The sequence below is a fragment of the Cariama cristata genome, unplaced genomic scaffold (genome assembly GCF_000690535.1).
Source record: "Cariama cristata isolate BGI_N322 unplaced genomic scaffold, ASM69053v1 scaffold8668, whole genome shotgun sequence".
NCBI lineage: Eukaryota > Metazoa > Chordata > Aves > Cariamiformes > Cariamidae > Cariama > Cariama cristata.
This window is the reverse complement of record NW_009631612.1, coordinates 19877-43721: the sequence shown is the minus strand read 5'-3', so window position 1 is coordinate 43721 and position 23845 is coordinate 19877. Positions and strand designations below refer to the sequence as shown.

Genomic DNA, 23845 nt, shown 5'->3' with positions numbered 1-23845 from the left:
AACTTAGTTCCAGTGGTAATTTTTTACCTGTATGTAGTTAACTTGTAAGTGTGGGTTTTTTTTTCCCCTGGAGTGTGTGAAGCGGCTAACTTCTTACTGTGTATGTAGATCACATTTCACGTCCATAACCAATTGTTTAAAAGCTTTTAGAACTAATCTTCTAAATGTGCATGTTGGCCTTCGAAACTCAGAATTCGACTGAGATTGCTAGTATGGGTTTTGATTGTAATGGTACTAGGTATTTCTACCAGCAAACCTACTGGTTTACACGTTTAGGGACTGATGGGAGCTGATACCTGCTTTGAAATAAATTCTACCTTGCTGTTAGTGCAGCCTATTGACTAGTCAGACTTCTATTATGTGCTATACCAGCTGAAGACCCTGAGAATTTAGCAGGGGTAGTGATATGTGAATTTTTCGGAAAGTTTGTCCTACTACTTGCTCGACAATTGAAGGAGTGTTGTATTCAGTGCTATCTAGTACTGCTAACACAGCTGATCTCTTTCAAATGAGATGCTTAAGTTGAAGCACTTGCTTTACAGCTATGTCAAATACTAATTTCTTATTAATTTATCAATTTTTTCTTATTTATTTTGCAGTAATCTATGCCAGCAATTATGACAATGTTAGCAGACCATGCAGCTCGTCAGCTGCTGGATTTTAACCAGAAACTGGATATCAATCTCTTGGACAATGTGGTGAACTGCTTGTACCATGGAGAAGGCGCACAGGTAATGTGGACTTAGAACCTATGTTTATTGACCGTGTTTAACCTTACAACAAATCAGTTGAGCAAAATGAATTCACTTCAATAAAAATCAGTAATATTAGTGAGTTTACTCTGCTAGTGACTGGAATGTCACTGGTAATTCACATGCCCTGGTTTAAAGGCAGGCCTCATGAATGAACATTGAAATGACACTTGGAAAAATGTTAGTTCAGTGTGGGTTTGTTTCTAGCATACATTCTGATCTTGAAAAGTATTAGCAAGTACAGTTTGGTAAGGGCACTTCTGCTTGCAGCTCGCCTTGTCTGACTTAGTTCTTCAAGAAGATCCGAGTAACCTGTTGTTTATTATTGTGGATGGGATTGTGAAGCCATTAATTTAATGTTGGCTTCACTGAAGGATTGTATTTAAAAGAAAAATCTTAATGATGTTATTACTGTATTTGTACTTAGAAAGAAATGTGTCACACAGAAGAGTTTGTCCTTTCTTGTGTCTATTTTTTTTTCCCTTTTACTGTTTGTCTGCACAGATTCTTCTTGCACTCTTTTTTTTGGACTTAGTGCAGATTGCAAAGTTTGAGTTTGAATTGGGAGAATACATGCATTTGTGTGTTTGCATATATTGTCTTGAAGGTGAATCTTGTATTGGTTTATCTGTTTCTTGAACTACTTTGGAAATAAGACTTAAATGTTGAAAGCAAGTATTGCTACAAGGGTGTTGGCATAGTTCCTCTTCTGGCAAATTTTAATTGTTCATGCTTAACAAATTGGGAGTTTCACTGTCAGGCATCTCTAATACATTCTTGCACAACAATAAGCAGTGAATTAAAATGAGATAAAGTAGCTGATGCTTTTCTATTCCTTCCAGCTGTTAGCGTAAACAACAATATACTTGTTTTGTGTGTATCTGTAAAAAAAAAAAAAGCTTTTACTATTGTGAATTCCTACAGGCTCTGAAATACCATGCTGGTTTTTGAAATATTTGCATTTTGAGTTTCATAAGTTCAAATAGTTACTAGCTGTAGTTTTTAAATGATCATATGACAGAAAACTGCTAGTAGATTTTGCCTTAAAAGTATGGACTTCTGAGTGCTTGTTTTAAGTGATGTGTTTGTTTCCGGTACTGCCTTACAAAATAGGTGGTGCTTATAGTATTGTTTGGTTTGAATAGAGTTAAAAAGTTTGGAAGGTTTATAAGGAGAACAGAGGATTAATGCTAAATACAATGATCAAATTGCCACTGTTCTGGTACTGTGAGAAGTTGCTTCGCTTAAAACAGCTGTTTGTAGTCTCTAGTATTTAGAAAATGAATGCAATAAAAAGCAAAAATTCAAGAGGTGGCACTTAACTGGCAAAAGTAAATTATGATATAAACTTATTTTAAATATATGTACTAATATATGTCACTTTAATGAAAATTTCGTTTGCTATTCTAGTATGTTTCCAAAGGTGGAGACCTATTTCAGTGAGTCTCTGAGCTCTTGCCTCTTCCAAGGAGCTCAGAAGTTTGTGCAGGAAAAAATGCTTCTCTGTGGAGCCTGACAGCTCAAATTATGTCTTAAAGGGTGACAGGAATAAAAGAAGTTGAGGAAACTAAATATTAAAGTTGGGAAATTAACAGTGTTTTGCCTGGAATAGAGTAAGGCAGTGCTAGGGTTAAAAAAGGTTTAGAATGCAGCCTGGGTGGCCCATGCTGAACTTGCTTCCAGATTCACCTGTCTCTTCCTCCTGTTTAATTCTGATTTCTGCCTGCAAAACTCTGGTCTGTATTAGGCAAGAAAAGCTCTTTTCTGTCCTAGACCTTATTTTTCCTGTTCTTAATGGGTTTTTTTGTGTACTTCTTTGAAAAGGAAGAATGTCCCCAACCCCACCCCAGTGCAACACATGACTAGGGAGACTTTAGACAACTCATAGTTGTTTACCTGCACTCATCTCAGACTCTTAATTCCATTGGTCTGATAGACTTTCATGTGTCCAGAAGGATTATTTGCTAACTGATATTAGTAGCAACAACACAGTGAGGCTTTGATCTTGATTAAGCGTTACTGTTAAATTGATACTTTTTTAAAATGAAACTACAGGAATTGATGTCCAGAAAAGGGGTTAGTGGGTATGAGAGCAAACTTTTCAGTGTTTGAAAGAAGGATATTGAGCATCTGTATTTTGTTGGTGTTGAAATTTGATCCTGTGATATGTCACCGGTATTAGAAGCACTAAGGAGGGTAGTGTAAAAACACACCTGGGTTGAACCTGGAAGTAAAACAGCTGTTCTTTCCCTCTGTCACTGTTTAAGGCTGGGCCAGCTCTGAACTGCATCAAAAGTGCTGATTTTTTTTTTTTAAAGCTCTGATGTCATACTGTGAGAATATGATGTACTGCTTTTGGACTTATTTTGAGTATTTGTGTGGTGCTTTTCCATATCAAACCTACAGGGACTTACTTGCTTCTCAAAGTCAGTATCAGACTGGGAATTGCTCCGCTATGCGCAATTTTATTAAGTAGATATACCAGTATTGTACAGATATTTTAAGACACTCTTGCTCTGTTGCAGCTTTCAATTTTACTTTGGTAAATCCCATACCCAATTTGTCCATTTCTTGCATTATATGTGTGTAGATTTGGGGTCATGATGGGGTTTCTGTCTTACTGAAAATACATATTTTCTTACGCTAGTTGATGATTAGCTCAAGTATGTTCTTGTAGCAGACTAGGAATCTGCATAGCTGTAGTAAGTTTTAACTGTTGAAGTTAATCCTAAAGTAAAACTTTAACTGCTTTGTAATTCCATTGAATTGACTCTACAGCGCAGTGAAAGAATGAGCTAAATTTTGTTAATTGTGATGAAAAACGTTCGCCTTGTTGGTAACACAGTGTCTGATGCTTGTAGGGTGATACAATTTGCAGGAAGATTTGTCAGTACACTGCATTTTTGGAAATAGCTGACATCATTTGACTCCCTAAAAAAAGACTTACGAACATCCAGGCTTTTAAAAGGATAGCTAAAATGAATTCAACTATTTGTGTGTAATTGCTTCAGATGAGGTTTTGCATGTTAATGAAACTATAGTATCTAGTACAATAATAGGTAATGTCAGTCCCAAGGAAGAACAAACCGTTAGCATGACCAACTCCCTTCCCTGTCCCCAATCAGTTTTTATTATTGTTTTGTAAGCTGTTAGATAAATCAAGGAATTCCTCAGAAGTGGGAATTGGAGACCTCTAATGCTCTGCTCTGTGTTTCCTCAAAATAAAATCTAGAGTTCCTACATCAACAGCTTTGTGGCATGATACAGTACTCCGTAAAGCTGGCATTTTATATGAATGCTTCCAGTAGAAGTAGAAAGTTTGGGTGCCCTTGAATAAAATTTTACCTAGATGACTTTCTGGAAGGGGGGGAAGCTTCATTCCCTAATATATTTTCCCTATAATGTGTGCTGTTCTCACATGTTCACTGCTGGTCTAGGTGAATCATTCAGTATGGAAGACTGGAAGTAAGTAAATGACAAGTCTTGCATCAATGTGGTTTTGGAGTTTGGTTGTTAATAAACTTTAACTGTCACACAGAAGGGGGCTTAAGGGACTTGTTGCTCCTGATTGAGTTCTGTCTAACTCTTGGATAAGTGTATTAAAGACATGTTATGTATTGATGTCTTCACTGACAGTATATAACTTATTAAATAATCTAATACTAATATTTTTTTATCAAACTTGCTTTTAGCAAAGAATGGCACAGGAAGTCTTGACTCACTTAAAAGAACATCCTGATGCGTGGACAAGAGTTGATACTATTTTGGAGTTCTCTCAGAACATGAATACCAAAGTAAGCAAATTAACTTTTACTTATTTGGTTTTCCTCTTTCTTCCATTCATAAACTTTGAGGAAGGTATCTCATTTTTAGCCATAGACTTTCTTGAGTCAAACTACATTTTTTTTATTGTCTTATTCCCAAAGTTGGCTTTAAACAAGAACTGTAAATGAATGAAATATTCAAACTCCTTTTACATTGACAAGAACTTACTTGTCCTTTTTTTTTTAAAAAAAAAAGGAAGAGCTAAATTGGAAATACAGGGGTTTTTTTCAAGACACGTACAAGCATAATGCCACTTCCAGAGATTGTTGTGTGTCTGTATATATCCGAGTAATGAAAAGTCTCCTAGAGCCACATTCTGTCCTTGAGTAAGTGCTTGGATGTTTTTGGTCATAATGAGAGCCATGTGCACATAACCGAGGAGGGAATTTATGCCTAGGTGTATTAAAGACAAAATAGAAACCTTATTAGGCCAAGATTTTGAGCAATCTGTGAAAGTTAAGCACCCCAAACTCTTTGTAGTATGAGATTAGTCTTTACTAACATGCAGAACACATTTGCTTTGTACTGCTGTTTTAAATCCATCCATCATGGTAGAGACTAAAAGGGGCAGGATTCAGGTTTTTTTCTACAATTTAAGATGCTTTACTAAAGACTTCTGAAGCTTGAACCAAAAAGTTGATCAAAATGTGTTTTCACTGTCTTAAGTTCAATGATTATTATCTCAAATAACTGACATGCATGATTTTCTGCTTGATGCACACTGTGTTCGAACAGAAAATAATCGTGTTTGGATGGTTTCTGAAATCAGGAGGTATTCATGAAACAGTTCAATTTTTTTCATTGCTCTCTGAAGTTTAGGGGAAAACAGTTTAAAGAACTTCCTCAAAGTGCTAACCTTTAAGTAACAGTGTTTGCCTGTTTGCTTGCCTGGTAAACTTTGCTTTTTATACTGACAGACATTACTAATGTTTAAGTTGATTTATCAACAGTATTTTTAAAAACTCAAATTTGTCTTGTGAAAAATGAGATGATTAGAGGAACAGAAAGAAAGCAACAGGTAAAGAATTCTTCAATTTACATAAATTGCAAATGATTTGGTGCTAAATTTGTGCACTATGACATTTGGCTTTTATGCAATCATATTTTTTCTTGAATTAAAGCTGTTAACACTACCTGATATTAATCATAATGTTCCATTATGTTGATTGCTTGTAATAGGAAGAAAAGGGGTGTCTTCCTGTGCAACTGACACAGCTAGGCTTTGACGGCAGGCCTCCACAAGGTCTACCCTTTTGATTCCCTTTAACTGAATTCTGTTCATCAATTGTTTTTGTTTCTTGGGAGGTGGGAGGGAAAGGGATTCGGTGCATAGAATAAGTAATAAGGGTACCATAGAAATTTCTACCATAGGGATCATTTCATGCTTTTTTCAGTCTTTGCTGTTACCTGTCCCTCATCTTCATAACTGGGTAGTGAGTTGCTATTAGACAATTTGAACTAAGCAAACCAAGAACAAACGAATTTCGAGAGACTTCTATTTTATGCACAGTTTAAATGGGTTTGCATGTACTGTTGCAATAGTTCATTAAAAAGTACACTTCTGATGGTTCAAATGGCAAAACTTGTAATTGGTGTCAGTGACTGTTTTTGGGCTTGGTGTATCTCATTGTCTGGGAAATACCAAAAATTACAGCAGTCAAATCAAAGCTTAAAAACAATATAAAAAAACTCAGGAAGCTCCCTGCAGAGTGTTCAGGCAGGCTGATGAAGCCTTCAAACATGGTATGGCAAGAATGGATGGGTAGGTGAAGACTGTATGCAGTGGTTTTATTACTGCTGCCGTTATATTTCATGTGCGAATGTTAGGAAAAATGAATAGTACTGAGGAAGAGATGAACAAGAGACCAGCGGAGGGCAGAGTTGAAGTCACATATATACAAAAGAATAATTTGAAACCTAGACAATATAAACCTCTTCACCGTTTAAGGTACATGAATCCAAATTAGGTATTTGGGCAGATAATGAGGGATAGGTGTGGCAAATTGCTAGTGGTATCCTTTTCTTTGACTTGGAGGAAATCCCAAGTGGGAGGGAGGGAAGACTAGAGATGAGATCTGTCCGTAGTTTATGTCAAGATTTTCATTTAAGTTTTGTTTGGTCATCTAGTGCTTTTGTAAAATTAAACTAGGCTTGCCATTCTGGTCTTAAAAGCTAAGTAAGTTGACTTAGGGAAAAAAATTTAGAAGCAAAACTAACATTTTTGATTAGATGTTTTCTGAAAGGGCTATTAATACGTGTGCCTGTAGAATCTAGAAATCTAAATAGAGTTTAGATCTCATTCAGGGAAGTTAGCACTGTCTGATATCATTCTTTACTTTCAACATTGTTAGAAGCTTTTCTAAGTATGTTTTGTACTGTGAGCCTGGATCAGTTGCAGATGGCATTTATGAATCTATAGCGGTGGTTGAAATCACTTCCTGTGAAATGAAGCATTTTGCTTAAGAATGTTTTTCATACATTGTCCGTTATGAACATTCCCTTGATTTCATTTAGCTTTTGTGTTAAGTAAATTTACAGATTAAAATCTAGTTGTTAAACTTCTGCTGCTGGTCATGGAGAAAAAAATACCGTGCCAACTTTCTGTTAATGCATAGTTTTTCTTGGTACCCGAGATTTTGGAAGGTGACGGAATATTTTGCAAATGCAGGATGTACACGTGAAGCTTGTGCGAACTGGGATCGGATAGAGAAGCAAGGGGATGTGTGTTATGTTAAGATGAGAACAGCAAAAATCGTGTTTTAATACAATGTAGTTTGGGACAGTCTACATTGTGTTTTTTAATTAAACTGAAGTTTATATGATCCCTTTGGTTGAAATGCTAATGAATCCTACTTTGTGTAACAACTAACCATTTTAAAGAGGAACTCTTATTCTCAGCCAAACTTTTAACTGTGAAAACTTGAGTTTACCTTTCAGGCATTGATGTGATTTCCACCCCCCTTCCCCCACCCCGCTTCCTAATCCACTGCAGATAAAGTAAACGCAAAACTCCTCATCCCCTTTTCTCTCCTGTCTATTCATGCTAATGGGGTTTTACATATTAAAGTTCTTTGATCATATCATCACAAACTTCTTTCCCTGTTACTGTGAGTTGGCAGTAGGGACAAATGGGCAGAGGGACTGGCCGTACCGATTACTTTGCAAACGTTAATGGTTTCGGGTAAGAATATAGGAAGGAATTCCTGAAAGGTAAAAGGATTTCCAAGAGGTTATTCATTTTTTTATTATTCTTTGACTGAGAACAAAAGTTCATCTTTAAATAGTAGAAATAGCTGCCGTATTGGGGTGGGTATTGAAATTAAATAAACCTGTGGGTTGTCTTGCTGTTCCTAAAGTAACACACCAGTGAAGTTGGGAAAGTACTTTCTTTAGAAAGTGCCAGTGTCAGGACATGTGATGCTAAGACAAGGGTTTTTTTTTTCAGCTCTTAGAGGAACGATAGGAAGCTTGAGACCATCCAAGCTGCTAAATGTTTTAGGAGCCTGGTTGTGTTAATACTTGAACATATGAGCAGTCATTCATGATGCAAATTCATATCTGGCTGCTACTTCTCCAGATAGCCAAAATTGTCTGCCAGAGGGCTTCTCATTATTTCCCCTTGCCCCCCACTCCTGGTGTGAGCATGATCAAACAGCAGGACTTAGTATAGTGAAGAATAAAACAAACAAACAAAAAAATGCATGAAACCTCAGTAAATGGGTGAATAGACATATATTTAATAAATTGTTAGTTTAATAATCTTGAAGTCTTAGATGTTAAGTGTGAATGTCTGACTGAATGAGAATCCTGAAAGTCAGTTAGTCCTGGAGTAATGTACTCACATTTTGTTCTTCTCCACTTTCAGTATTATGGACTGCAAATCTTGGAAAATGTGATAAAAACAAGATGGAAGATTCTTCCAAGGAACCAGTGTGAAGGTAGGGAGGGATTTTTGTCCTTTCCTCTTAACTTTGTATATTAAGTGAGATTTAGACTGTTGGTCCCCATGTAAGTAATTTTCAGCATCAAATACCATTAGGCTAGTAACTTTTCATCATGTAGTAAGACTATCTGTGCTTTTCTGGGTGATGAAACCATGTCTTTCTCTTCCGTGATAATGGTCTCAGTGGGGTGGTGAGTACCTGAAATTTTGTAAATGTTATGGCAAGGTAAAAGGTTTGACTGATGGTTTTGAAACATCATCACTTAAGTGTTGTGCTGGCTTACAGGCCAAACTTATCTGAAGAGGTCTAACCCTAGGGAGCTTCTGAAGTGAGCTCCTGGCTCTGAGGTAGAGGTTTTGATCCTCTGTACTTGGCACAGGAGGCTCTCATTGGCCTGTCTGGGCTGTGTATGCAGCCCCACCAGTACACTGTCACTTTTCTGGTATGCTATGTGGTCCATCTGGTAGCATGTGTAGATTTCTGTAACTTTTCTGAAATTGTAAGCAGTCATAATGATGTTAAAATAGAAACACTAAGTAAATGCATAGTCTTACCTGTTAATGATCATTCATTCTTTTAGGCAGTGAGATACTATAAAGTCTGCTGTAATTCATCTAAGTGTGCATGCAGCTGGATTGCTGTAATTGGAAGTGCAGTGTAGGGCAAACCCCAGTCTTCTGTCTTCGCAAGTCTGGAAATCTTAAAATAAATGCTGTTTGTTTTTGTTCTTTTCTCTCCATGCCTTATAGCTTGCAATGCGTGTTGAATTTTAGACAGTAGTTATAGTAAATGGAGGTACCTGTATGGTAGAGGATTAATGCTTGTTTACATAGCTTTCTGTCAAGTCATGATAAATTGTACTTAAAAACATTAAGTACAAGTAGGTTAAATCCTTGACATTGAATGTTGTCACCATTCTATACTTGACTTTTTATTAAAAGCTGGTTTTGAAACTCATTAAAGTTACTCCAAATTTCTCTGTTCTGCTGGGAGCTTTTATTAACAATGCTAAGTGAGCTTTAAATTTTTACTGCCAGTGCTTAGGTTCTGAAACTGTTGATTAAAGCATGCTTGTAGATGTTGATGAAAACAAGTACGTAGAGGGAAACTTCCACATTTTGGTGATTGTTCTTCTCACCTTTCCCCCCATCCCTTCCAACTACAGGTTGACAGATAAGGCGTAGCTCTTTTTGAAAGTGGAAGTAAGGTCTTGCATTCATTCTGCTGTTGGAAACAGACTTGCAGGTTTCTAGGGAACAACTTCAACTAAGGCTCAGACACAACTATGTTGTTTTGAGAAACTAAGGGAGCACCCTGAAGTACTCTGTGTGCTTTTAGTAATTAGAGTATCTCAACTTACTCGAATCTTGTTACGTTCCTGACTATGAGCTCTTAGTTTCAGCATTTGGAAGTTATTCTCCTAAAGCTTTTTGCCTGTAGGAGCAGAGCAGGAAGAACTTAAGGAGTCAGTAGTTCGAAGCACTTGCTCAGCTTACTACTGGCCACTGGTGAAGGGAGGCGTAATAGAATAGGCGACATCACAAAGGTAGACTTACTTGATACTTTGGAACTGAACAAGTGCCAAATAAAGAATATAATTCAGTAATTACAAGTCTTAAACAGACACAGTCTTAGTGCATAGAATAGATGAGAAATAGTGCTGGTAGGATGAGGTTGCTGGCTGTGCTTTGGGTCATGTTATCTCATCTGTTCTTGACATGCCAAGATAATACTGGATACGTGGCTTAAATGAATTGTGGAACTGACATATTTGAGTTGGTGTGTTAGATTTTTGTTACTTCAGTGTTTGCAGGCATAGTAGTACTGTCTGGTTCCTGTCACCTGAGAAGCAGTAACTGTAGCTCAATACATTACAATGCAAAAAAAAGTTACTGTCTGTAGCTGTGCAATCAACTCTAAGTATGCTATTTGTGCTTCCTTTGAAGACTCCAGAGGAAAAAAAAGTCTGTAGCTGTGCAATCAACTCTAAGTATTCTATTTGTGCTTCTTTTGAAGACTCCAGAGGAAAAAAATTCCTTCATCCTAACAAATGTGTCTTTAGTTCAACCTTTTAAAATATTTTCCCTTTCACAGAGCCAAACTAAAATTGTGAAATTGACTTTTACGCTCACATTTTAGGGGAATTGAGTTAGTTGGCTTTTACTTGTCTGGTTTCTCCTGTACATCAATAGAAGAGGAAACAAATATACTTACCATACCGTGGCATTTGATCTGTCTTGGCCTCAGTGGTGTAGGAGGGAGAATCAGTATTTCATCTGTAATCTAGTTTTGTCTGTGATGAGGGTTGTATTTTTTAATTCACTTGGCTGATGATACTGGCTGGTACAAAAGAACTGTTCCAGAGCTCATTCAGATGACTTCGTTACCTGTGAGATAATAAGACTGGTTAAATTGCGGCTTCCTTGATTCTGACTCCAGTCATTTCTTTAGTGGACAAGATTTTCCCCTTTGAAGTGTAACTAGTAAAGTATGGGTGCAGGAAACCGAAACTCAGTATAACGAAGAAATGCTTAGTGACTAAGCAATTCATGCAGGTTATAAATTAGCTATTTTTAATGTTAGATCTTACTTCATGAAACTTAAGGTCTAATTTGATTTGTGTAGTAAATACAGCTGACAAATCTTACTTTTGGTTAAGATGAAACTAAATCCATTTATGAAAAAATACTGGTTTTGCTTTGCAGGAGTAGCAGGGCTTAAGAATTGAAGTTACAAGCAGACCTGAACTGAGCTGTCAGTCAATGAAAAAGTTTTTGAAACAGCCTGCCTGAAAATTCTTGGAGAAATAAAATGACGTCATTAATTACAGAGCCTGAACTGTAACCCTTTTTTTTTTTTGATTCTTCTCTTCCTCCCAGCTGTACCTCAAGTTGTACATCAGAATGACTTGTTGGGCCTTGAGGTTAGCCAGGGTTTTGTTACTGCTTCAGTCTGAATGCTGGGAGGTTTTAGCTTCCAGCCTGAGATTCCACATGCAAGTAGGAAAAAATGTTTTCTTCAGACGTGTTCTTTGGACTTGAAACTCCATTCTTAGTTTGCTTTAATTTTAAAATAGCTTTTCAGTCTTCAGCTCTTCTGGCCCTGGTACTTTTTAACTTATAAAAAGTTTTTCTGTTCCTCCGGTGTCACTGATTTTGAAGGTTTAGGATTTTAAACACTTCTGGAGAGTTCATCTGTATCTTCCCATAATTCTGAAACAGGAATTGGGCAAGACAATCTGTTTACATTTCTAAAATACTTTTTTTTAACTTATTTTGGAGTTAGCAGTTTGAACCAATTGGTTATCTAGGCAAAGGTGGAATTTACAGGGCACAGAACTGGTAAAATTCAGTTAAATCAGATGCCTGGCCTGCATGTTCAACCTTGTTTAGTCATAGACCATAGCAATGGGTTAGACCTGCTCTTTATAATGTATTTAGTTCTTAGGAGAATGCTTTGGATTTCTCTTACACATATACAAATGATGTAATGTGGTTTTCATTGAAACCCTTCTGAGGCTGCTTTAGTGAAAGGCAAGGGGCATATTCCAGAACATCCCATACAGTGGTGAATTTGGTTATTTCTCAAGTATTGTACTATCATTCTCAAGTAAAAGTTCTCGGTTTATTGAGGTGATACTAAATTGCTTTAAACTCTGTTATTCTGTAGAGTTGATTGTTGAATAATACTTATAAAAGATGTCATTTGATTAAAGTGCTATGGTCTCAATAGGATTTTCTCTTACAGTGTGAAAACCTGTCTAGAAATAAAGACTTCTTGGTCTTCAATTCAGTGATATGTTTCATTAATCCTGCAATGTGAAATGAAATTCTGTTCTGTGAACAGAGCAAGCTTGTCTGGAGTGTTTTCAGTTGGAATGGATAAGCACTTCTTCATTATGAAACCTGAGTTGCTTGTACAACTTTTCTCATTTTGAAATGGGGGAGAGAAAAAAAAAAATGAAGTATTTAGAGAGAGAGATGCAGTTTAGTGGCTTACAGGAAGGTCTTGGAGTTAAGTATAAAGCTTTTGATGTAGTGGAAGCTGCTGTAGAAGAGATTTTTATGTGCAGTGCTTAGATATTTTAATGGAAATTTCTGGCCTGCTTCCTGAAGAGATTTTTGATACTCTGTAGTGAACGGAGAATGAGCTACATGGCACTTCTGGGGTGGGGGAAGACAAGCTCTATGCCCCTTTTCAGAATTTTCATCAATTTTTTTGTTGTTGTTGAAAAGCAAATAGATAATGGATTGATTTGATTCGCCACTGATGGAGAAGGATGATTTGTGGGACAATATGGGAAAACATTGTTTCTTAAGACTAAAAATAAGATGGTATTTTGACTGCATTTTGGGACTACTTAACCAGTTTAGTATTAAGTGTGTATGCATGCAAATGTCCCTGGAGTGGTAACTCAGCTTTAGGATATGAAATTCTAACTTTTGTTGCAAAATAACGTTAATTTGCTGAGTTACACTGTCCACCTGTTTCCTTTATGCCTCTTAGTCTTTAATATAAGCAGAGAATTTGTTAATTGTAGTAAACTAGTGTAAACTTGCATCTGCAACACTAGCTAGAATAACTATCAATACTTGTTAAATGTTTGTGCTCTGTAACTGCATAAAATGATGTGCTTGTATGTCTTAAGTACAAGAAGTGGTTTGGTCTACGGGTGGGTACTTGCTGACTGTGTGTATTCACGGTAACATGCTGTATTTGGTCATGATAGGAACTCCTCTGAGCTCGGATTACACAGCCTAGATGAGATGTAATTGCTTCCAAAACCACATCCAAAGATTAGACTGTAGGATATTTCACACTTCTCAAGTTTAGACTGTGGAATTTACTACTGTTGGATAATGTGATGCTCCTGGCTGTCCCAATTCAGCTCTAAATAGCTTGGGTCACCTGTGAAAATACTTTCCCTCCAGAAAGTGTTTCACTTTTACTCTGTTTGCCTCTCTGTAGAGGAGCAACTTTCCCATAGGGACCACAATATCTAATGCTCATCCAGAAGCTTTCTAAAAGGCCTTGGATTAATCTCCTTGCTCTATCCTCCTTTTTTTTGTACTTTGTACAAAAGTACTTCTTGGCATTTTCTGGTAAGCAAAGTACAACAGTGGCTGTAGTCCAGGCCTTCTGACAATAATGATATCCAACCTTTCTGATAATTAGAACATATTTTGATGTTGCAGCTAGATTGATCTACTACTCAACTGCTGTGGATAAAGGTGTTCCTCACCTGTGCACTTTGATGTCTTTGAGCCAGTACTGGTGCTTCTCTGGCCCTTTAGTGCGCTGGTTCAGAGAACTGAGCTGGCAGAAGATAAGTTTCAAAACAGTTTTAAAACTGCTGAACTTTTTTGGTAACTATTTTTCTACTAGTTCAGCCTCTGAACAAGTTCTTAAGCAAGTGCTAGGACTGCTGGTGCTGTCTCAATGGAAGTCTGAGAATGGAAATCAGGGTCTGCTCCCTTTGGTCGCAGGTTGTAATGAGATCAGAGTGGTTATTATGTCAGATAGTCCTTGAAGAATGTTATGTGTGTCCTGGGTATTGTGTTGTGGTTTTTTTCTTGTGTTTTATTGGAAAGTCTGTCTCTTCAGGAATGTCTGTCTCTTCCTGTTTGGCTCAGTGAAGGGTCTGAACTTGGCAGTTGCATTATTTCTGTTTTCAAGACTTGTTCAGCTCCTTCTGTGATTGAAGGAGACCTAGGCAATGGTTGTGTGGCTTGAGCGTGTCCTGTGCCTCCTTAAAGTAACACTTCCTTTTAAGTTCCTAAAACACAGTGATTTTAGAAAATCCAATGGGCTACTACCCTTAAACAGTTTCTTGGATATGTTCTGCTGAAAAATGGTCACTAGCCTACGTGTTGATTTTTGTCAGAGTATAAAGTTGAAATATCCTTGCTGTACTGAGAGTTATCTTTCCTATGGAACAATAAAGAAATGAGCTATTAAATATGGAGCAGAAACCATAATATTTCAGTTTAAAACAAAAAAAAGGGAGACAAGAAAATGCCATTTCAGCCAAAAAAGGCATTAGAGAATTGGATAGCTGCTGCTTTTAAGGGATTAAGAATATGACTTTGTTCACTGGATTGAAGACCTTAGAAGCCTGCAGCATGATGTGTGAAAACTAGTAAACTTTTTAGGCTGTCCTTTGAGCTGTGGTCACCATGGTTGGTGTGGGGAGTGTGTGTTGTTTGAGGTCATTGGTTTTGGGTTTTTTTTCATGGAGAAGCTTTGGAGCAGGGCAGCTGTTTTCATCTGCTGATCTCAAAGCTAGATCAATGGTAGCATAGCATGCAAGTTGTAACTAAACAGTGTAACACTATGGATGCAGCAAGATGGAAAATATGTAGTTTTGGAGTCAGAGGAACAACATTCACTTTCTAATTCCTCTTTGAAATGCAGAGTTGCAACAGTGGGCTTCCCTTAGTGGTTTGGCAGACAATTACAATAGTTTAGTTTCTGGCACTGCAAACCTATTTCGATACTATTTTGGGGGTTTTCATATCTCATTTTTTTGGATAGCTGTAATGCTTCAGCAAAGTGTGTGTGTTCTAGCTTTAAAATACTAGGAGAGGCCTATGATATCACACTAATGCTATTGCCTGGTAGTAACTCTTACCCGGTGATTGACAGTGATACTTTGTTAATGGCCATTCTTCTGGAGTAGTGTGGATTGATCCCACTTGATAATGGTAAGTAGTTTGATTTGTAATTGGAACTACCTGTAGAACAGCTCCTGTCTAGTATGTATCTAATGGCTCAAAGTCTAGATGTAGCTTTTCCAGATTTCATGAGAGTGCAATTACCAAACTGTTTCTTTTTAGTCCTGTTGATCAGGCCTGAAATGCAAAAAACCGGTTAATTCTAGTGAAGTCTTAGAAACGTTTTAAAATTTAGGATAGTGACTAGGGGAAAATGAAATGTCTTCAATGTAAGGAATTCTTCTCAGTGAAGTGACAACTTTTTTTAAAATCTTTGATGTATGCATTTTGTCTGCATGAGCCAGTTGACTGCCTTGTTGAAGAAATTATTGAAACCAGATTTTGGGTTCATGAATTTGAATAGCAAAACATACACCTGTTCTAAAACTTCCCTATCACAAGAAGACGCTTGCCTGATTTGAAGTGTTTAATCCCCCATATGCTCAGATCCATCATGTCAAAGCTATGTTGAAGTAGAACGATTAGCAACGTTTATCTAGTTAATGACTCTAGGTCCTCTGTGCGTACCTTTTCTTGGAGTCAGATTTTTTTTGTACAGGATGGTTTTAGATAGGTACATTGTGATGAAAAGTCACTTGGAAAGCCATTGTGTCCACGTCTTCAGTAACCAACAGATTGATGGTGAGGAGGGAGCTGAGGGTTAGGTGGCAAAGTGAAACTTTAGGTGGTATAGCTTGCTACAGTGTGGTTATATTTGTTTTGGTTTTTTGTGGTGGAGCTGAAAATGCTAAAGTAAATTTAAAGTATTTGTCGAAGAAACACAACAACACAACTGATTTAAATGCAGTCTGTGCCCCCAGTTGACAAATTGTTAATTTAAGCAAAAAACGCAAAAGCAATACACCAGAATTTATTGAGAGTTTTGTAATCCATAGTGTCCATGTGTGCTATAAAAGCACAGTAGTCCAAATCCAAGCGCATTGTACTATATTGGTGAATAAAGTGTTAAGTTTCATTCTTGTAAGATTGTGCAGGGAAAGTTTGCTGACTTCTGGCATGGTGTTTCTTTTCTAAATGCTGTGTGTAAGATTTCCTGTGTTTAAGATGAATCACCTAGGTAACTGGAGCATCTTGGAACTTTTATGTACAGTGAAGGTGATGTGTCAAAGCAATTCTAGCTAACTTAGCATTAAAGCTGGAGTCATGCTTAGAAAGCTCTGTTCTTGGAGTTCACTTTTTATTAATAAAGCGTTAGTCAAAGAAGATAGGACTCTCTTGTTTGTATTTGGTCTTGCCATTTTAAACATTTGGCTGAGGCAGTAAGAATAATCTGCCAACTTTTGAGTTGTTAGGTATGGTCTGAAAATGCATAATAAGTAGAAATACATTTCGCTGAGGGAGTTCAACAGCAGCATTTGTAAGTACCTATCATAGTATATGTCAGGGTCTGGACAGTGCTGGGTGCCATCTTTCCATCTTCAGCCTAATTCAGTGTTGTGCAGTGCTACCAGTGCAGCGTTTCTCAATTTCTTGCAGCTTTTAGGAAGCTGATAGATTGATCTAGTGCAAATTACTGCAAGTACACTCTAATCCTTAGTCTGTTTTATTGGAATAGCTTAGGTGTAAAGCCATTTTGTACATCTGAAATATCCTCTTGCAGAATTGATACAAAAGTAGATTTTTTTTTTTTCCCATATAGCACACGGGTCAAGAGGGATGCTCACTGACACATGCATATATGTTCCTTAGAGGTGTTTCTTTTTCATGTGAAGAATCTGAATTAAAAAATATTTATTACTACATTTGTGATATCTGGCATAGTTGAAAATAAATTCCTAACTCTTCTGCAGGTATTAAAAAATATGTTGTTGGCCTAATTATCAAGACCTCATCTGATCCAACGTGTGTAGAAGTAAGTGAATTTTTTTCAGGGGAGGAAGAGGGAGGGGAATATTATGCATAACCTGACTCTTCCTTTCTTTTCTCCAGAAAGAGAAAGTGTATATTGGGAAACTGAATATGATTCTTGTTCAGGTAAGCTAGAGTTCATAAGGTTTTAAATCTTGTTATAAAGTCTTTGGCTTTGCAGATGTATCTAACATATGGATGCTTCACTTTTCAGATACTGAAACAGGAATGGCCAAAGCACTGGCCAACTTTTATAAGCGATATTGTGGGAGCAAGCAGGACTAGTGAAAGCCTTTGTCAGAACAATATGGTGATCCTTAAACTATTGAGTGAAGAAGTATTTGATTTTTCCAGTGGCCAGATTACTCAAGTAAAAGCTAAGCATTTGAAAGACAGGCAAGTATATGTATTAAATCTTAATTAATATGGTAGACTTTGTGCTCGCTGCTAAATAGTTGTTCTCACTTTGAGCTTTTGAGTGAACACCTACAGCTGTCTAATTTGATTTCTGAGACTGAGTGGGTTACTAATTTTTCTTTATAGGCAGTACTGTTAGGTGATACCAAACTTACTTGGTACAGACAGACATTTCTAACTTACTACAAGTAGCATCTGTTGGCTGATGGTTCCTACCCTTTTAACAGAGCATTCAGCATTGCTTGTATTTCCAAGCCAGAATGTGCAGGCAGAGGCTTCAAGCTACTTCAAAATACGTGTTATACCATGAAAATGGGTAAAAGCCTGGTAGCTTATGAAGGCCTCCATGGACATAGGTCTTAAGGACCTGTTCTGTCAGTGTAGACATTTTGGTTAAAGTAGATAGGATTGTTTATGGAACATGGAAATACTCAATTTTTAATTTTTTTTTACAGCATGTGCAATGAATTCTCTCAGATATTTCAGCTGTGTCAGTTTGTGATGGTAAGTCTTATTTCTTTAATGATGTTTTTAAAAATTCCCCCCATCATGCCTAACAATCGCTAACTAATGCTCTTTTACAGGAAAACTCCCAAAATGCTCCATTAGTTCACGCAACTTTGGAAACTTTGCTACGATTTCTGAACTGGATTCCTCTGGGATATATATTTGAGACCAAGTTAATCAGCACACTAATATACAAGGTACTTATGCAAAAATTGATGGCTCTTAAATTTAAATGTAAGTTACAGAAAAGCTTAGCATGCAACACTCTTGTAATACTCTATTTTTTTTGCTTCCTCAATAGTTCTTAAATGTGCCCATGTTTCGAAATGTCTCTTTGAAGTGCCTCACGGAGATTGCAGGTGTCAGTGTAAGCCAGTATGAAGAACAGTTTGTAACACTTTTTACACTGACCATGATGCAGTTAAAACAGGTAATGTTTTTTTATAAATTGGTCTCTTTTGACTGGTTTATTTTGCAAAATCAGTTTCTGTAGAATCTGGTTCAGTTTACAAGTTTTATTCACTATAGAGCCCTTGATAGAGCAAATATTGTTCTTCAGTAGTATTTATGGGTTGATCAGAAGATGCTAAGTATTTTTCTGACTGTAGATCACAGCTGTATTTCTGCTGCATTGATTGTTTTGATTAATTAAAGAGGGATTTTGAGCACTCAGGCTGTCTGATGGGGGAAAGTTGAGAGATGCAACAAAATGTGTACTATATGACTCGTGGGACCTAAACTGACCTAACTTCTGCAAGTTGCTATTTAGTTTTTGAAACTGATAGAAAAGTTTGTTGTATAAAGCCATGGTATAAATTCATATAATTTTGATGATTCTCCTTTGAGCAGTTCAGATTCAGGTACACGAGTTTGTAGCTTTCCTCATTGTATTTGCATCTTAAGTGGACAGTTGAAGGGTGTTTGTTATGATGATGTAATGTTTTGAAACTTAATGTTACTAGGGATAGGTAACAAACACATTTTTGGAACATCTTTGCCTGATACCAGTTAGAAGTGTCTGGTAGAGTAGCTACTTTCCTTGGTTTACAACCACTGTTAGAAGGGATGGGAAAAGGTTTAGTTCATCAGAACTTTTGTATTTGTTCGCATTTTCACCTTACTGTCCATCTGGGGATCAAGCATGAAATGAAGGAGCTCTAAGACTTTTTTTTGTAAGAAAGCTCTGTAAAGAGTGGATACTCTGGAGAGCAGAAGGGCTTTTTTGCTACAAGGGCGAAATACTGGTTAATATGCAATAGTTCTGCTTCTGTATAAAAAGGGAAATTCTTGATTATGTCTGGATTCTTTTTATTAGATGCTTCCTTTAAATACCAATATCCGACTTGCATACTCAAATGGAAAAGACGATGAACAGAACTTCATTCAGAATCTCAGTTTGTTTCTTTGCACGTTCCTCAAGGAACATGGTCAACTTATAGAAAAAAGATTAAATCTGAGGGAAACATTAATGGAGGTAAGTTGCTCAGTTTATCTGGTTTAAAAATGTAGCAAGTGTGTTCTCATACTCAGAGGATGTGATACTAATATAATCTCTGGATGGTTGTACTTGAAGTGGGTAAGAGGAGGGGGGAAATCATATTTCCTTCACATAATTAGTAAATCACGTGAGTACAAAAAACCTTTCAAAATTTTGGTTCCTTAGTATGCTTCAGTGGCATTCTATTTTCAGTGATCCTATACTAATACAATGCCTGAAGACACAAGTGTCTGTCTCCATCTCTTCTTACTTGTTCCTCCTTGAAAGTGTAAAATACGGCTTTAAAATAAACTCGTGTGTTCTTTTTCCATGGGTCTTTACATGCCATATTTTCTGTTTACCTTTCATATAGAGAAGGTGTTGCTGTGACTTTCGTCAGTCTGTGTGAAGCAGCTCAGTTATGTTTTTATTTGGCATCGAAAGCTGGTTTCTAGGGTACAGCGCATATTCTAGTTCAGTGCTTCGATCCTGGTGTAGCTTCCTGCCTAATTTGCCGTTTCCCAAAGTTTAGCTGAAAGGCTTTAAATATAATCCTCAGGGATGATACTCTGTTTCTGTGTAATAAAGGCTCTGTATGCCAGTAACACTTAATGGCAGACCTCAACCGAATGACTGCATGCTTCATTGTAGTACTACTGGCCTTGGAGCAGAACCTAGGGGCCTCAATTATCAGCTGTCTTAGAGCAGTTGAGAATAAGATTTATAGTTGTCCTTCCTCTCTGCTTGTTCCCTTCTTCTCTTGGAGGCTGCTGCATTCTTTTCAACTTTGACAGTGAAGTTCAAATTCACTGTCAAAACCTCTGGAATCTGTGGAAATGACTGGAAATTCAGATAAGAATGAAGGGTTGTAAAGGCTTAAATTCTAGATGACTACTAAACAGTCGAGGTACTACCTCGTACTGTAGTGGGACTAGATGACAAAATTAGGTTTTTTTGGTTGTGTGTTTTTAATTGTGAATAAAAATTTTGCTGAGGGTGAGCTGTTCTGTGATGACTTTTTTGCTAGCTCCTTCCCACTGCTGAGCTCCAAGGGGATGAAAAACTGGCTCCATAGCCCCTTGAAGCACCACTTCCTGTGCCCAGAATCAAGCCCTGTGCAGGTATGGAGGTGATAGGGTGAGGAACTGCCCTGAGATAGAGGTAGAAAAACAATACTGCAGTCTAAACCTGGAGGCCAGGTTCCATTGAGACGGGGAAGTACATCTTGAAGGTGGATTAGCTGTATTCTAACACTGTCTGAATTCTAGTCGGTTTTCCAGCTAGTATTCTCAATACACTACTTCTGGAGGTAGCTCTCTACAAAATATGTCTATTAAAGTTTGGTTGCAAATATCAAATTGTAGCTCATTTAGAAGATGTGATAAGAAGATTATCGCTTTTTCATTTTAAAAAGAACCAACTATCAACAGTTCCCAGATCATTCCTGGACTTGGAGGTAGTAAGCTTTCACAATAGCTGTGAATGGAGGGAGAACAGCTCCAGGTTTCTACTTATGTTGAGGCTTTACTAGAAAGACCTGTGTAAATGGCTGAAGCTGTGGCATGACCTGTGTGATTGTGTGTAAGTTGGAGTGCAGTTTTTAGGTATTGGCCTCCTCTCTTGTCCAGTATAACTATGTTAAATTCTTCTTTAAAACAGATATTTACAAAACTCAACTGCAAGACTTTCAGTCTTGTATAGGATGATGAAATGTTTAACACAGTTCTTAAACTGGCCTAAAATGGTTGCAAATTTTGCTTTTGTAAGTTCCAGTGTAATAGAACCTAGTTACACAGCTACTTAAAAAACCTCTTATGTCATCCTAACCTGTTTAGTCCTGCACTTTGGATGTAGCAGATCTTCTGAAATTGTTCATGGATTCATTGGAGCTGCGTAGCCTAGTGAAGGAAGCTACATAAGTTATTGCAAGTGAAATTACCAAGAAAAATTGATGTGTATAAGACTAATGTGTGGTTGTTTTGAATCCTTCTTTTGATGTTGTAGATACAGGTGCTGAATCGGGTCTTTACCATCTAAAATACTCTGAGTTGCTGTAGTACCTAAGCTATGAAAATGTCTTCAGATGTTATTTCATTCTGTGTGTCACTGATGGGCTATTGCTTTGGTATCTTTCACCAGGGGACTCGAAAATAAGCTGGGCAAAAAAATATTTGGCTATATAGTTCTCACTTCTGTGGTTGGTATCTCAGGCTGTCAGAATTGCATCAGTGGCCTTGCCTTATCAGTCTGCTGTGACTGTTCTGTCAGTAAAGAAAAATGTTCTGGTGGATGACTTCTTTGGAAAGCAAACGAGCGGTATGGCTTTGATGGTTGCCTTCAGTTCTTCAGGGTATAAGGATCCAGAACAAAGTAGCAGTAAGAGTCTTGAGAATAGCAGTCAAATGAAACTAGCTGTTGAGTTTTTTTGATGCTGTAAAACAAAATGCCTTGCCGAAGGTCCAGATGCTGTGAGTTTGTTGATAATTTACAAACAAGCTGATTCGGCTATGGCATTTTTTAAGATGTCTTTAGGCTACCTTACACTTAAGAATTGATACACACTTTGAAAAGCAACAGTGATTGACAGGGTGCTTTGTTTTTGAGTTGCTCTGCCAGTCAGAACTCTGACCTGTAAGTAATGCCATTGCAATGGTAATGCCTTTTGTTCCTAACTTGTATGTTAATCTGGCATTTTGTCAGTATTTGGATAACTGAACTTGAAGCAATGTAGTTTTATCTGCAGAAATAATTAGTAATCAGATGTTTAAACCATTATTTTCCAGGCTCTTCATTATATGTTATTAGTATCAGAAGTTGAAGAAACTGAAATTTTCAAGATTTGTCTTGAATATTGGAATCATTTAGCTGCTGAGCTTTACAGGGAAAGTCCGTTTTCAACATCTGCTTCTCCATTGCTTTCGGGAAGCCAACACTTTGATGTTCCTCCAAGGAGGCAGCTTTATTTGCCTGTATTGTCCAAGGTAATCCATGCTTAAGTAAAGCTACTGTAAAGATTTAGATACTGTTCCTGAATTAGAGATTTTGCCTGATGTAAAGAGCGACGTAAGAAAACTTTTCTTGCTTTGAGTAGTTGGCAATTCAACTCTAGTTACTTGATGTGTGGCAATTGCAAAAATACTTCAAGATGACACCAGTATATGACAGGAGTATTAATACTATGTTTCAGGTTTTTTTAAGATACTTATTATGAAAGTAAGACTTAATTAAAAAAAAATAAATCTGTATTAAACTTTCTTTAAGCAGATAAAACCTGGATTGTTACAGTTGGAAGAAAAAAAATGTGTGTGCATGGAAAAAGTGGTCTTTAAAAGACCTCTAATACTGCATACGCATTTTGAAACTCTAGAAAGTATACTTCATCAGTTGGGTGGGTTTTGTTTTTAACTGCTCAGCTTGTTCAGAGAGAGAGAGAGAAATCAGCAGGCTCTATTCTTAATGGCTTTTTAGTTAACATGTCTGTATAGAATCTTAATGTCAGCTAGTCTCATGCAGTGCTGTAGATACTCTTTATATTGGTCAGACTGCCTGACTAGAGTGCTCTGGAAGCACCTGTGTAGCTCTGTGTGTATTTTCGTGTTACAGTTTTATTCAATATTAACTTTTCCTTGCAACATACAGGTTCGATTGCTAATGGTTAGCCGTATGGCTAAACCTGAAGAAGTCCTAGTGGTGGAAAATGACCAAGGGGAAGTAGTACGAGAATTCATGAAGGATACAGATTCCATAAACTTGTATAAAAATATGAGAGAAACATTGGGTAAGTGTACTAGCTGGTAGTTTTGTACTGTAGGTCTGTGCAGCTGCATCAGCAGCATGTAACAGAATGTTGGCTTATGATCTGAATGATTGTGTGAGTACAATGATTATCAGTGACGAGTACACAAACTTGAAAGGGAGGAGGCAGTGTTGGTCTGAAGTTTTCTGTTTTAAGCATGTAGTGTTGTATAACTTGGTTAAGTAGTAATACACTACTTAATTTTTGTCCTTGCCTCTTCCCATTGAACAGCACCTTTTGATACTCCTTTACTGAAATGTTTGAGATCCAATGAAACCTTAGTTTTGTTAGAAAACTATTAAATGGAAGGATTTTTCTGAAGTGGACTTGCTGGTTATTACTTCACTTGTAGTTTTGTGTAAACGAAGCACTCCTCAGCAAAAATGATTTCTTCCTTCAATAGGCCTTCTGGATACTTTTAATTTTTTTTATAGTATTCTTAAATAAAACACAAAATTTCAGCTTGAACTTAAGCTTCTAAAATATTTTCCAGAGTTAGTGCTGAGATCCTACAATGACCTTGCTTGAAAGTACAAAAGCTGCAA

General features: G+C 37.1%; 1 protein-coding gene across 1 annotated transcript in view; it reads left to right on the top strand.

The window, feature by feature from the left end:
• The first annotated feature begins 595 nt into the window (after nucleotides 1-595).
• The window catches only part of XPO1 (exportin 1), a 35091-nt gene continuing 11841 nt past the window's right edge, over nucleotides 596-23845 (top strand). Inside the window, exons 1-12 of the mRNA XM_009706025.1 lie at nucleotides 596-731; nucleotides 4445-4546; nucleotides 8443-8515; nucleotides 17046-17107; nucleotides 17185-17229; nucleotides 17318-17499; nucleotides 17976-18024; nucleotides 18105-18224; nucleotides 18329-18457; nucleotides 19343-19501; nucleotides 22288-22485; nucleotides 23144-23282. Of these exons, the coding sequence (XP_009704327.1) occupies nucleotides 606-731; nucleotides 4445-4546; nucleotides 8443-8515; nucleotides 17046-17107; nucleotides 17185-17229; nucleotides 17318-17499; nucleotides 17976-18024; nucleotides 18105-18224; nucleotides 18329-18457; nucleotides 19343-19501; nucleotides 22288-22485; nucleotides 23144-23282 (1384 nt within the window). The 5' untranslated portion in view covers nucleotides 596-605. The remainder of the gene's footprint in view (nucleotides 732-4444; nucleotides 4547-8442; nucleotides 8516-17045; nucleotides 17108-17184; nucleotides 17230-17317; nucleotides 17500-17975; nucleotides 18025-18104; nucleotides 18225-18328; nucleotides 18458-19342; nucleotides 19502-22287; nucleotides 22486-23143; nucleotides 23283-23845) is intronic.